At 37.8% G+C, this 14,375-nt stretch overlaps 1 protein-coding gene across 1 annotated transcript in view; it reads right to left on the bottom strand.

Moving 5' to 3' along the window:
• The window catches only part of SLC35F1 (solute carrier family 35 member F1), a 388,048-nt gene that overhangs the window by 145,244 nt on the left and 228,429 nt on the right, over positions 1–14,375 (bottom strand). The window contains 1 exon segment of the mRNA XM_035728712.1: positions 4,030–4,205. Within this exon segment, the coding sequence (XP_035584605.1) occupies positions 4,030–4,205 (176 nt within the window).

Consider the following 14,375-nt stretch of genomic DNA (forward strand, 5'->3'; position numbering starts at 1 on the left):
GGGCTCCGGGATAGGGACCGGTTACCACAGGGTCCTAGCCATGATTAGAAGTGTGGAATTTTCAGCCCTACCTGTCCATTCTCAACAGGGGAGAGGGGCTGGACATGGCGTTAATGATCAATCACGCCTACATCATGAAGCCTTCATAAAGACCTCTCAAGTAGAGGATTCAGAGAGCTTTAGGGTTGATGAGCACGTGGAGGTGCAGAGAGAGGGGCATGCCCAGAGAGACATGGAAGCTCCCTGCCCCTTCCCACATACTTTGCCCTACTCATCTCTTTCCTCTGGATGTTCACCTATATTATTTATCATATCCTTTTATAATAAACTGGTAAACAGTAAGTAAATTCTTTTCCTGAGTCCTGGGAACCACTCTGGCAAGTTCATCAAACCCAAGAAGGAAGTCATAGGACTGTCTGATTTACAGTCCATCAGTGAGAAGCAGAGGTTACAACCCAGACTTGCAATTGGCCCTGAAGTGAGAGGGGCAGTCACGTAAGACTCAGTTCTTAACCTGTGGGATCTTACGCTAGCCATCTCCAGGTAGACAGGGTCAGAACTGAGATCAACTGTAGGACTCCCATCTGATGTCACAGAATTGCTTGGTAGGATAAACACCACACATCTGGTGACAATAGTGTGAGACTAAAGGAAAGATACACAGGAAGAGAGCTGAGCTTTTTTTTATAATTCCTGAAGCCCTACTAGGTACATACAGCATGAGTCTGGGTTTCAGGCATTACTTCAATGAGCACATTTTAACTGCCTTGAATAACTTCTTAAAATTGGTTACTATTAACCTACTGAAGTTATAGCTAAATTCTCAAACTTGTTACAGTGTCAACGGAATTACTTGTTTGAAGCACACTTTTTCTATAGAGATGTATTATTGAGGCTCTTTGTTATGAACAGCAAAATCGTTTTGAATTTTAGAACTATCTGGAATAGGGGCACCTGGGTGGCTAGGTTGGTTAAGCGGCTGCCTTCAGCTCAGGTCATGATCCTAGGGTCCTGGGATCCAGCCACGCATTGGGCTTCCTGCTCAGTGGGGAGTCTGCTTCTCCCTCTGCTCCTCCCCCCACTCATGCTCTCTCTCGTGCGCTTTCTCTCTCAAATAAATAAATAAAATCTTAAAAAAAAAAAAGCATGTTGTAGAACTATCTGGAATAAAAACCTAGCACCAAGCAAGTAAAGGGCTAGACTTAAAACCTGTCCAACAAGGTATACATTTTTTAAGGAGGATGGTAGTCAAATTTTTTGTAGGAAACAATTAATAATCAGGGACAAGTCCAGAACTCCAGCTTGACCTGCAGTTATATTGGAATTTCTACTGGAACCTGTTGTTTCAGAGTCTTTGGTCACTGGTTCAGTGCAAATCTGGTAAAGAGAACTCAGTCTAACTTGAAGTCAAATTTCCACAAGGCTTTTGCCATAACATCACCCTGAACCCTCTTGAGGGGCTTCCTGCTTTCATCACGTTGTATTCACATGTGACAATCATAACTTTTTAGAAGTTGTATGGTTACAATGATAAAGAAATATTTGTTTAAAGATATGTTCCCAAGACTAACTTCTTGCAGTTATGTGACCTAAGGTGACATCAAATTAAATGGTGGCTTGGTGGGGTAAATGGTGTCTGTGCTGGGGGAATGGGAAAGACTGTAATTTTGTTCAGTCCTGCTCTGCAGCCCTCTGGGAGGAGTGGTCAGGAAGCACCAGGAAAGAAGAAACTGTGGCTATGAGAGCATGTCCCCTGCACACACCAGACTTTCCATCCTCTCATCGTCTTTGCTCTGTTTTTCATTCCCTCTTAAATCGTGAGGTGCACAAGGAAAGAGATCATTATGTCTCTAGAACACAGTACTGAATCAGCCTATACAAAATTAATGTAATTACTCTGTTGATTTCCAGATGTTAGCTTAATGCCAGCCTATTAAAACTTCTAAAGATGAAGATTAAAACAAACATTATGAGTAAACACCCACATAAAGACATATCAGTGAATCAAGTGATCAGCTGAGGCAATGGCAAAAATCTCCAGATAAGGCATTTTAGAAACTGATTCTCTCCATCACTGGTTGGGATAAACAGAATTTCCTCAGGCGCCCTTCAGTCTTTTTTCCAAAGGGCCTCCAAATTCCTTGTCCTCGTCTTTGGCCTCTTGCCAGGTGTGCCTCTCCCCTGTCTACCCTTCCCACCCATCCCGGGGACCACATCCTCTTGACTTCCTTGCTCTGCCTCAGGAGGCCTGGCCCCAGGGCGGGTTTCTTATTCAGGGCTTTTAAATTCAAGCAAAACCCCTTCCTTTAGTTCAGAAGTATCTTCTTTTCCTCCTTCTGCATCCCCTAAACCCCACATGGGGTTACAGGGAGTCCCGGGAGGCACATGACCTTGGCCTAGGGTGAGCCTGACAGCAACTAGTTCTACAGCCTAGAGCAGGTTCCTGACACAGGAACTTATAAAATTTTGGATAATAATACTTATTTCCTTGGACTGAAGGAATAATGGAGATAACTTACATCCATAGTGTCTGGCACATTATAGAGTCTTGATAGAAGGTAGAGTTATAAATTTTAGGTCTTTTGCTACACTTAGTTTTCTAAGCTTTTCTGACTGAAATTTTCTCTCTGTTTCTTAAAGTGACTTGATTTTATTTTTTCCTCATGAAGGTTTTTGTTAAATCTCTGGATTCCTGGAAAGTAAGATGGACAAGAACCCAAAGATTCGTTGCAGTTCACCATCTCATAGTCTAGACTATTTAGTTCTAAAAATCTTGAGAAGATAAATTCGCCACTTTCCTGTGAATTTTGTGGGTTTTCTTTTTCGCATTTGTAGTGTTCAAACTGTTAGCTTCCAGATCACACTGAGGAAATATAGCTGAGACTCACTGTCTAGAACTTTTGTAACCTGAGGTTTTATTTGAAATTTTATTCTTAAATTAATTATGTCTACTGTTGTTAAATTAAAACAAACAAACACCAATAATACAATTTTTGAGAAGTAAATGAAATTAGCTTTTCCAATACTTAAAACAGATCCAAAGTTAAACTGGAATTCAGTCCCAACTGAATAAAATCTAGTATTGGCCACACTGTTATAATTAAGCAATATTACTCTGGATGACCATTTAAATAAGTGTAAAAATGAAATTCCTGATATGGTTCTTACAAAAGTTTCAAAAAAGTATGACTATTAGGGTTGATGAGTAAAGCTATTCATGTATCCTTATTTATTATTAAGGTATATAATTGTCTTTAAACCTATTGACGACTATTTTTAAGTGCATATTTCACAGTCAACAGCTTCTGGGGGTGAATTGTTGGCTATTTCTGGGCCAGAGGAAAGAGTGTTTACACCAGATTCAGTGTTATAGTGATAAGATTCTGAATTATACTCTTCCAGAGATACACCCCAAAGATTTCAACTTCAGGTGCCAATTAAAATGTTTTTCTTGCACTGATTCTTGGAGGACTTGTTTTATTGCTTTAGCTATTTTAAATTTAGACAGAACATCTCCTCTGACCATTTGTGGTAGTTTTCTTTCCTTTCTTTTCCCCTTTATTATTACTAGAGTTGATTGTGTTTAATATTTTTATGTTTCTTATGACATCTTCCTAAGGAACATACATTTGTCTGTATTTCCCTTGGATTTCTCAGGACTGGCATTAGTGAGGACAGCTGCATCAGGCCTTTCCAGCTTCCAGGGAAGCACCATTCTATTTAGATTCACTGAGGGGTACAAGGAATGTTAACAGAAATTCAGATCGTGAGCAATTGTACATTTTGCCTATACATGCATTTTCCACTTCCCGCTGAATTCACACAATTTATCCTTCTTTGTGATTTATTTGTTCATTCTGTTTGCTTTATTACTGCAAAATAGAAAAGTGAGATTTGAGGTTCTGAATTGGCTTATGATGCTGTAAGTGAAAAAAAGTTAATTTAGTCACGGCTCATCAATCCTCTAGATGTTTGTAAAAAAGAAATTGAGCTATATTCCAAGCCGCATATGGGTTTTGGCACCCTTACCTTGTCTGACAGCTAGTGTGGTGGTATAGACCAAAAAGAGAAGGATGTAATTGAGGAAACTCTGGAAGACTGGTGTATTGGCATGGAAATCTTCTGACAGGTACTTGCTGGTCAAGCCAATTCCACAAATAAGAAGGGATAACACCTGGCCCAGAGCCACAGAGATTAACATCTCCCTGAAAAGTAAAGAGAAACAGCAAACATCAGCTGGAAGTCCATTAAAACAATAACAGTTAAAAATCTACTGAGCACTTGTGCCATTCACTAGGCTAAGTGCAATAAAAAGTATTTCTTTTTATCCATTACAGCAATCCTATGAGAGAGGTGCATTTTTAGTGAGGTGTTATACAGGAAAAAAAAACCCTAAAGTTTAGAGGGGTTAAGGAATTTCCTCACTGTCAAATAACTAGGAAGTAGCAAAGCTGGGATTTGAGACCAAATCTCTCCAAGTGATCTTGGCTTCTGGCCACAGCGCTCTGGAGCCTGTGGGGGGGGAAATTAACATCATCCCTGATGCCCACCATCGCATTCACTAAGTGTTCAGAAACCCCAGAGAACATCTGCACACTGACAAATAGGTACCGCGCTGTAACCTTATCCTCAGGTTCTCATACCAACAAGGAGAGACTTTTGTTTATAGATTAAAATCTTGGATCCAGGAACATCTGAAAATCTGGAAGCACCATCTCCTTTCCATTCCCAGATTTTGGATCTTTGTTTGCTCTAGCAAGCACCAATAAGCACTAGTCTGCTCTCCTCTACACAAGTTACAACTGCTTGCATATTAAAATTGCTACTCATGAAGGAAATTTAGTTACTGAGGTAGTATAATAAAACATTTCACATTCTGTAAATATTTTCTGTGCCTTCTTCAAAGGCATAGTAGACCACTGTAGAAGGGACTAAAGGCAAGAGTCGAGGGGTTCACTTTGCATAGAAATTAAGTGCTCATATGGGCTTTATGATCATATAAATCTGCATCATATGACTCAGGAAGAGCCCCATGGAAATACAAAGCAGGCTTCTGCTTTCCCCAAAAGTCCCATCTGACTTTCCTGGTTTATTTATTGAAGCAGCAATGTAAAATAAGCAAGGAGTGGTATTTCTAAACAAAAAAGCACTGGTCAGAGGATTTACAATTTTACATATTTCCTCCCCCATGGCAGATGTGAACCCATCTTTCTGAAAGGGGCAGAGTCCTGGGCAGATACCTGGGTGGTGTCTTGCTTAAAAAAAAAAAAAAAAAAGAAAAGAAAAGAAAGAAAAAGAAAAAAATTAAAAGGCATCGATCACATTTTGGTCATTCCATTTGTTTCCACGAGGAGGAAAAATGTGGCAAGGCATGAGGGCCCATAGAGAAGGCTTTCTTTCCTGAGGTTAACCTGTAACACACTGGTAGAGGCTTCTCACTGGCTGCCCTGTTCCCAGGTACTGGCCCTGACCCCCGTATTCAACCTTTATTAAGGAATCAAAGACATATATTTAAATATATATGTCTAAAATATCAATCTGTTGCTTAAAATCCTATAATGGTACCCTCTAAAATGCTGTGATCTATAAGGCCCATGGTACATCGTCTACAAAGATGGCTGCCAACATTTCCTCCTATCCCTCTGCATTCATGCTGCTCCTCTCAAAGGGAGGTGGGATCTATTTCTCCTTTTCTAACTGAGCTTATCTTGTGACTTACTTTGGCCAACAGAATGTAGGGGGAAAGATGTCATGTGACTTCTGGGCTAATCCGTAAGAAGCTCTGCAGCTTCCATTTTTTGCTCTCTTCAGATACAGCTTCCATGTAAAGAACCTAGGCTACAGAATCTTGAGAGACCGTGTGAAAAGAAGAGAAACCCGGCCAGGGCCACCCCAGCTGAGGCCCCAGACATGTAAGTGAGGATCCTGGATCCTCCTGCCCCAGTGGAGCAGTACCAGTCTGTGCCACATGGAGTAGAGATGAGCCATCCCCAGAGACAGCTACCCCATTGGAGAATTGCAAGAAACAATCAATGGCTATTGTTTTAGGGTATGAAATTTGCAGCAGTTAGTTATGGAGCAACAGGTAACTGAAAACAAGGCCCTAAATGCCCTCCCTCCACTCTTTTTACCTCCTGCTTTCCTCATGAAGTCAGAGCTCTAGTCCTACAGAGCTACTTACACCTCAACAATGAGTTGTGGTCTTCTTTGCTGGCATTCCTTTGCATGTGTTATTACTCTTTCCAGAATGTTCATCCTGCCTTTATCAGTCTGACTCCTATTCATCTTTTAAGATTTGGCTTATATGTCACCCCCTTTAAGAAGTCTTACCTGTCCTCTCTGGGATGTTTCTCCTTTACTTCTACATCATTGTATTATAATTACTGATTTTACCCCCTTTTACCCTCTGCCAGACTATGAAGTCTGTATGATGTTCTTCACCGTATCTAGAGCTGGGCAATACCATTCAGAAGAAGTAGAAAATGAAGGGATTCAAAGATAGTGCAGAGATAGGCCTGGGCAACCCTGAACAGTTTTGTTGAATTGAAAGGTGATAAAAAAGACAGGCAGAGGTAAAGAGAAGTACCAGAATTATTTCAAAGGTTTTTAAGCCAGCCTAACAGAACTAAGATATCCACTAACAAAAATCGTGATAAGGAGTTGGTTTTAGTGCAAAGATAACAAATATTTTTGGTATATTGAATTTGAGCCACCAGATGAACTTCCAAATGATCCAGCAGTATTAGAAACAAGAGATAAGAGTTGGATAGGGAGGTCAACCAGGAGATAAATATGCAGAAGTTATACACCTAAGAGTGATGGCTAAAGTACTAGACATAGATAATATCGCCAAGGAAGGGAGAATGGGAGAGAGAATAAGAGGGCCTAGGAAAAATCCTCGAGGAACTCCCGGATTGGGGTTAGGGGAGAAAGAAGAGGCACATCATTGGAGTCAGAAGTGGTTAGAAGGCTAAGGGGAAAACCAGCATAGTTCTTGCTCTAAGAGAAACCAAGGAAGCAGAGCCTTTCACGGAGGAGGGAGTTGTAATATTGAATGTTGCTTAGAGGGTACGGAGAATGAGGACTGACAGAAGATGATCTGTAGTCAATGCTAGCCTTTGAAAGACCAGTTTTGGCACCGTGGAGAGCACCAGAGCAATACTGGTATCATGGAAACCAAGGGAACAGAGAATTTCACAGAGGGAATGGTTAACTATGACTAAGTAGACAGGAAGTGCTAAGATATAAAAGTTTTGACTTTGAAGAATTTTGAAGAATTCAAAGAATTCTTTGAAGAAGTTTGAGCTAGTCACCACAAAACACAATAATTATGCTAATAGTTAATAATGTATAAAATGATTAAAATTTTAATTTAGATGGACTCATGATTATCTTCTCACTGGGTCACTCTTGATTACTTGCATAATAACTTACATCCTTAAGTGGAAGAGAAATGGGGAGAGTTACAACTAATTGGTTGCTCCCAGTGCTGAGTACATCCACTGGAGAATACTGGGTATGGAGTATGTCTCCTTGGGAAAAGAAGGTTAAAGACTGCCATGATGTGGTAATTCCTACAGCTGATTAAATTACAACCATGGTATTCAAAAACTTTGCAATATCCTGTGCCTTTCCTGAACAAAACCAAGCCACCAAAAATGACTAGTTACTTATGTAAGAGAATAAAATTTCAGTCCTTCTGATGCATATGTACCAATATACTATAAAACAGCCATCTACAGGTCAGGCACTATATATGCAAAGATGAATAAGACACAGTCCTTGTCACTGGAGAGCTACTAACCAAGATTTTAGGACTGAGTTCCCAAATAACTTACTACAGAGTGAGACCAGTTAAGGAGAAATAACAATAATAATTCATATTTAATAAGTTTTCACTCTGTGCCAAGTCCTGGGCTTAGCTTTATATATACTATCTTATTTAATCCTCATAATAACTGAATGAGGCAGGTACTACTTTTGTATTTATTTCTCATAGAAATGTGCTGACACTGGGCACATTCTGAAAGCTTATGGTGCAATGAATCCACTTACCAGATAGTAATCTACTTTTTAGAGTTTTTAAAATACAGTATGATTACATTAGCATTTGAATTAATGACCTTTTAAATTCAAAGGGACTAAAGCAGTAGTCTCTTAATACAGAATGATAACTGGAAGACCAAAATATTTAGAAGTCTGTTTTCTAAATATTTTATACCTATCTATCTACTGCATATATCATTATACATTCACAGTATATATTTCTACTAATTTATACTATATAGATGTATAAATAAATATGTAGATATTTAGATGTTTTATAGATACACACATATATGCTATAAATCAAATTAATAAAAGTTATCTCAAAAAGCATTTTTTATTATCTAATAAATGTCATATATTATACTAGACACAGAATAATATGATGAATAAGCATGTGCCCAGATCTTAAGGAACTCAGTTTCAAGTAGAATAGGGCTGCCTACATAACTGCAGGTCCTAGTGAAAAATGAAAATACGGGGGCGCCTGGGTGGCTCAGTCGTTAAGCATCTGCCTTCGGCTCAGGTCATGATCACAGGGTCCTGGGATGGAGCCCAGCATTGGGCTCCCTGCTCAGCGGGAAGCCTGCTTCTCCCTCTCCCACTCCCCCTGCTTGTGTTCCCTCTCTCACTGTGTTTCTCTCTGTCAAATAAATAAAATCTTAAAAAAAAAATGAAAATGCAGTGTCCTTTGTTCAAAAAGCAGGGACAAGTGTGATTATAGGTACACACAAAGATCTCTCCCTCTCAACTTGTCTGTTTTTTTTTTTGTTACTTTTTCAGCCCCCAACCCCCACAGCTCTGACAATGACCAATGTGTTCTATTTATCTATGTGCTTTTTTTTTTTAAAGATTTTATTTATTTATCTGACACAGAGACAGCAAGAGAGGGAACACAAGCAGGGGGAGTGGGAGAGGGAGAAGCAGGCTTCCCGCTGAGCAGGGAGCCTGATGAGGGGCTCGATCCCAGGACTCTGGGATCATGACCTGAGCCGAACGCAGACGCTTAACGACTGAGCCACTCAGGTGCCCCTCTATGTGCTTTTTTTTTTTAAGAAAAAAAAATCCACATATAAGAGAGATCATGCAGTGTTTGTCTTTCTCTGAGTTATATCATTTAGCATAATGCCCTTAAGATCCATCTCTGTGTCGCAAATGGCAATATGGTTGAATAATATGGCACACACCACCATATACACAGCACAATTTCTGTATCCACTCATCAATTGATAGATTATGGTTGTTTCCATATCTTGGCCATTGTAAATAACACTGCAGCGAACATGAACATGTTCAACGAACATGAACAATGTTTTCTAGTTAGTGTTTTTATTTTCTTCAGATAAATACCCAAAAGTGGAATTGCTGGATTATATGGGTAGTTCTATTCTTAATTTTTTTTTTGAAAACTCCCATACTGTTTTCCATAGTGGCTGTACCAATTTACATTCCAACCAACAGTGCACAAGTGTTTCCTCTTTTCCACATCTTTGTCAACACTTATTGTCTTTTTTTACAATAACCATTCTAATAGGTGTGAGGTGATATCTCACTGTGGTTTTGATTTGCATTTCCCTGATAATTAATGATGCCAAATATCTTTTCAAATACCTGTTGGACGTCTTTATGTCTTCGGGAAAATGTCTATTTTGATCCTCTGTCCTTTTTTAAATTGGATTGTTTGTATTCTTGCCATTGAGGTTTTTTTTTGTTTGTTTTTGTTTGTTTTGCTGTTGTTGTTTTGGCATTAAGTTTTATGAGTTTTTTATATATTTTGGATATTAGCCCCTTATCAGATATATGATTTGCAAATATTTTCTCCCATTCAGTAGGTTGTTTTTCAATTTGTTGATAGTTTTCTTTCCTGTGCAGAAGTTTTTTAGTGTAATATAGTCTCACTTCTTTTTACTTTTGCTGCTTCTGATTTTGGTGTCAGATTGAAAAAAATCATCACCAAGACCCATGTCAAGGGGCTTACTGCTTATGTTTTCTTCTAGGAGTTTTATGGTTTCAGGTTTTATGTTCAAGTCTTTAATGGATTTTGAGTTAACTTTTGTATAAGATAGTGGTCAAGTTTCATTCTTTTGCATGTGACTGTCCAATTTTCCCAGCACCATTTATTGAAGAGATTGTCCTTTCCCCATTGTATATTCTTGGCTCCTTTGGTGTAAATTAATTGACCATATATGCATTGGTTTATTTCTGAGTTTTCTATTCTGTTCCATTGATCTATGTATTTGTCTTTATGCCAACACTATGCTGCGTTAATTACTATAGCTTTGTAATAAAGTTTGAAATCAGGAAGCATGATGCCTCCAGCTTTGTTCTTTCTCAAGATTGCTTTGGCTATTGGTTTTTGTTTTTATTTTTTTGTGTGTGTGGCTCCATACAAATTTTAAAATTATTTGTTCTATTTCTTTGAAAAATGTCATTGGAATTTTGTAGGGAATGTACCAAATCTGTAGATTGCCTTGGATAGTATGAACATTTTAACAGCACTGACTCTTCCAACCCAGAGCACAAAATATCTTTCCATTTATTTGTGTCTTCTTCAATTTCATTCATGTCTTACAGTTTTCAATACAGGTCTTTTACCTCCTTGGTTAAGTTTATTCCTAGGCATTTTATTGTTTTTGATACAATTGTAAGTGAGATTATTTTCTTTATTCTCTTTCTGATAGTTTGTTATTAATATAAAGAAATTAACAGATTTTGGTGTATTGATTTTGTAGCCTGCAATTTTACTGAATTCATTTATTAGTTGTAAGAGTTTTTGAGGTACTTTTTAGTGTTTTCTATATATAATATCATGTCATCTGCAAATAGTGACAGTTCTTTTCTAATTCAGATTCATTTGACTTCTTTTCTTGCCTAGTTACTTGGGCTAGGACTTCCAGTACTGCATAAATGAACATGGGAAGAGTTGGCATTCTCATCTTATTCTTCATCTTAGAAGAAATGCTTTTAGCTTTTCACCACTGAGTATGGTGTTAGCTGTGGGCTTGTCACATATGGCTTTTATTATGTTGAGGATACCCACTTTGCTGAGAGTTTTTATCATAAAAGGATGCTGAATTTTGTCTAATGCTTTTTCTGCATCTACTAAAATGATCATATGATTTTTCTCCTTCATTTTGTTAATGTGGTGTATCAAACTGACTGATTTGCAGATGTTGAGCCGTCCCTGAATTCCTGGAATAAATCCCACTTGATCAGGTATACGATCCTTTGAATGTATTGTTAAATTTGGTTTGCTAACATTGTGTTAAGGATTTCTGCATCTATGTTAATAGGGATATTGGCTCTTATCTTTTTTTTCTTGTCATGTCCTTGTCTGGTCTGATATGAAGATAATGTTGGCCTCATAAAATGAGTTTGGAAGAGTTCCCTCCTCTTCTATTGTTTGGAAGACCTTGAGCAAGGATTGGTTTAATTCTTCTTTGAACGTTTGATTCAATTTACCAGTGAGGTCATCTGGTCCTGGACTTTTGTTTGTTGGGGGGGTTTTGATTACTGATTCAATCTCCTTACTAGTAATTGGCCTGTTCAGATTTTCTATTTCATCGTGACCCAATCTTGGTAGGTTGTATGTTTCTAGGAATTTGTCCAGTTTTCTAGTTTGTCCAGTTTGTTGGCATATAATTGTTCACAGCAGTCTCTTATGATCCTTTGTATTTCTGTGGTATCAGTTGTAAAATCTCTTTCATGTCTAATTTTATTTAAGTCCTCTGTCCTTTTTTCTTCATGAGTATAATTAAAGGCTTGTCAATTTTGTTTATCTTCTCAAAGAACTAGCTCTTAGTTTCATTGATTTTCTCTATTACCTTTTTAGTCTCTATTTCATTTATTTCTGTTCTAATCTTTATTCCCTTCCTTTCTTTCCTTTCTTTCCTTCAAGTGTGTTTTTCTTTTTCTGGTTCTTGAGGTGTAAAGTTAGGTTGTTTGTATGAAAGTTTTCTTTTCTGAAATATTTTTTAAAAGTTGTTTGAGGTAGGCATTTGTTGCCATGAACTTCCTTTTTAGAACAGCTTTTGCTGCATCCCACAAACTTCAGTATGTATGTTTCTGTTTTCATTTGCTTCAAGGTATTTTTTTACTTCTCTATTTCTCCAATGATACATTGGTTGTTCAGCAGCATCTTGTTTAATTTCCACATATTTGTGAATTTTCCAATTTTCTTCATATGAATAATTTCTAGTTTCATACTACTGTGGTCAGAAAAGATGCTTGATATGATTTCAATCTTCTTAAATTTATTAAGACTTGTTTTGTGGCCTAACATATCATCTATCTTGAAAAATGTTCTAATTGTTGGGGCATCTGGGTGGCTCAGTCGTTAAGCATCTGCCTTCAGCTCAGGTCATGATCCCAGGGTTCTGGGATTGAGCCCCACATCGGGCTCCCTGCTCCACGGGAAGTCTGCTTCTCCCTCTCCCACTCCCCCTGCTTGTGTTCCCTCTCTCACTGTCTCTTTCTCTGTCAAATAAATAAATAAAATCTTTAAAAAAAATGTTCTAATTGCACTGGAGAATAATGTGTATTCTGTCACTTTTGGATGATATGTTCCATATATATAATATATATAATATATACATAGTCCATCTGATCTAATGTGTTGCTTAAGATAAATATTTTCTTATTGATTTTCTCCTGTGGATATTCCATCCATTGATGTAAGTGGGGTATTAGAATCCCCTACTATTATTATACTGTTGCCTATTTCTCCCTTTAGGTCTATTAATATTTGTTTTATATATTTAGGTACTCCTATGTTGGGTGCATAAATATTTATTTACAAATGCTATATCCTCTTATTGAATTGACCACTTTATTGTTATGTAATGCCCATTCTGGGGTCTTATTATAGTCTGGTTTAGATTCTATTTTGTCTGATAGAAGTATAGCTACTTCAGCTTTCTTGTGGTTTCCATTTGCATGGAATATCTTTTTCTATCTCTTCACTTTCAGTCTGTGTGTGTCCTTATATCTAAAGTGAGTCCCTTGTAGGCAACATAAAAATGGGTCTTTTTTTATCCAATCAGCCACCTAATGTCTTTTGACTGGAGAATTGAGTCTATTTGCATTTAAAGTAATTATTTTTTTTTAAGATTTTATTTATTTGACACAGAGAGAGAGAGAGAGTGCATGCACAAGTAGGCAGAGTGGCAGGCAGAAGGAGAGGGAGAGGGGGAAGCAGGATCCCTCACCGAGCGGAGAGCCTAACGCGGGACTCGATCCAAGGACCCTGTGGTCATGAGCTGAGCCGAAGGCAAACACTTAAGCAACTGAGCCACCCAGGTGCCCCTAAAGTAATTATTGATAGGTATGTACTTATTGCCATTTTGTTAATTGTTTACTGGCTGTTTTTGCAGTTCTCTTTTTTTCTTTTTCTCTTGCTCTCTTCCTTTGTGGTTTGATGACTTTCTGTGTATGCTTATATTCCTCTTTCTTTATCTTTTGTATATTTACTATAGGTTTTTGCTTTGTGGTTATCATTAGGTTTACATAAAACAGCCTATTAAAGATATTACTATTTTATAGAGAATTAAATTTTTATAGTTAAGCAAACTGATGCTTAGAGGGGTTAAGCAACCAGCTCAAGATCACAGAGCTAGCATGGGGAAGAGTTTAGATGGAAACTAGGTTATATGACCCCAAAACCCAACTTCTTAATTACTATGCTATACCACCATTATGCTGCAAAAAACCCCCCAAAAACCAAAACCAACCAACAAACAAAAAAACCACTCTTTGTCCTCACAAAAGCACAGAGCACAGTGCTAGAAACATTTGCTGGGTTCTAGAAGTATTCTGGGGACAGTAAAGGCAAAAAAAGCCAGCCAGACTGACTAATGAAAATTCTTCCACCAAGACCTCTGTAATGTATGCCTTTTAACAGGAGGTCAACACAGGCTTATTCTAGTTTCTTCAGCCAAACGAAACAGCAAATCTGCAGTAATTAATTTCTGTTTTTAATTAGTGACCATGTCATTTAGCTGCTTTGATATGATTTGATACAACATGCAAATTATTGTTTTATCTGTCATGCTAATAAACATGACTTGTAAAACAGAAAGGAATGGAAGGAGCCTTTTATCAGATTAGTTCATGAGTTCTTTCCCAACTGTATGAAGCTAGATTCTGTAGCTATTGTAGTTTACACATCTGAGCTAAATTATTAGAGTCACCAAAGCAAAATAAGTAAATAAATAAAAACATAAATAAACCTAAATGTGGACCTAGATAGTAAATTCTGCTAATTCTGCCTCCCCACCCCTGCCATCTTCCTCTCATCAAATTCTCTTTTGTTGTCTTTAAGCACAGGACAA

The sequence above is a fragment of the Zalophus californianus genome, chromosome 7 (assembly GCF_009762305.2).
Source record: "Zalophus californianus isolate mZalCal1 chromosome 7, mZalCal1.pri.v2, whole genome shotgun sequence".
Lineage (NCBI taxonomy): Eukaryota > Metazoa > Chordata > Mammalia > Carnivora > Otariidae > Zalophus > Zalophus californianus.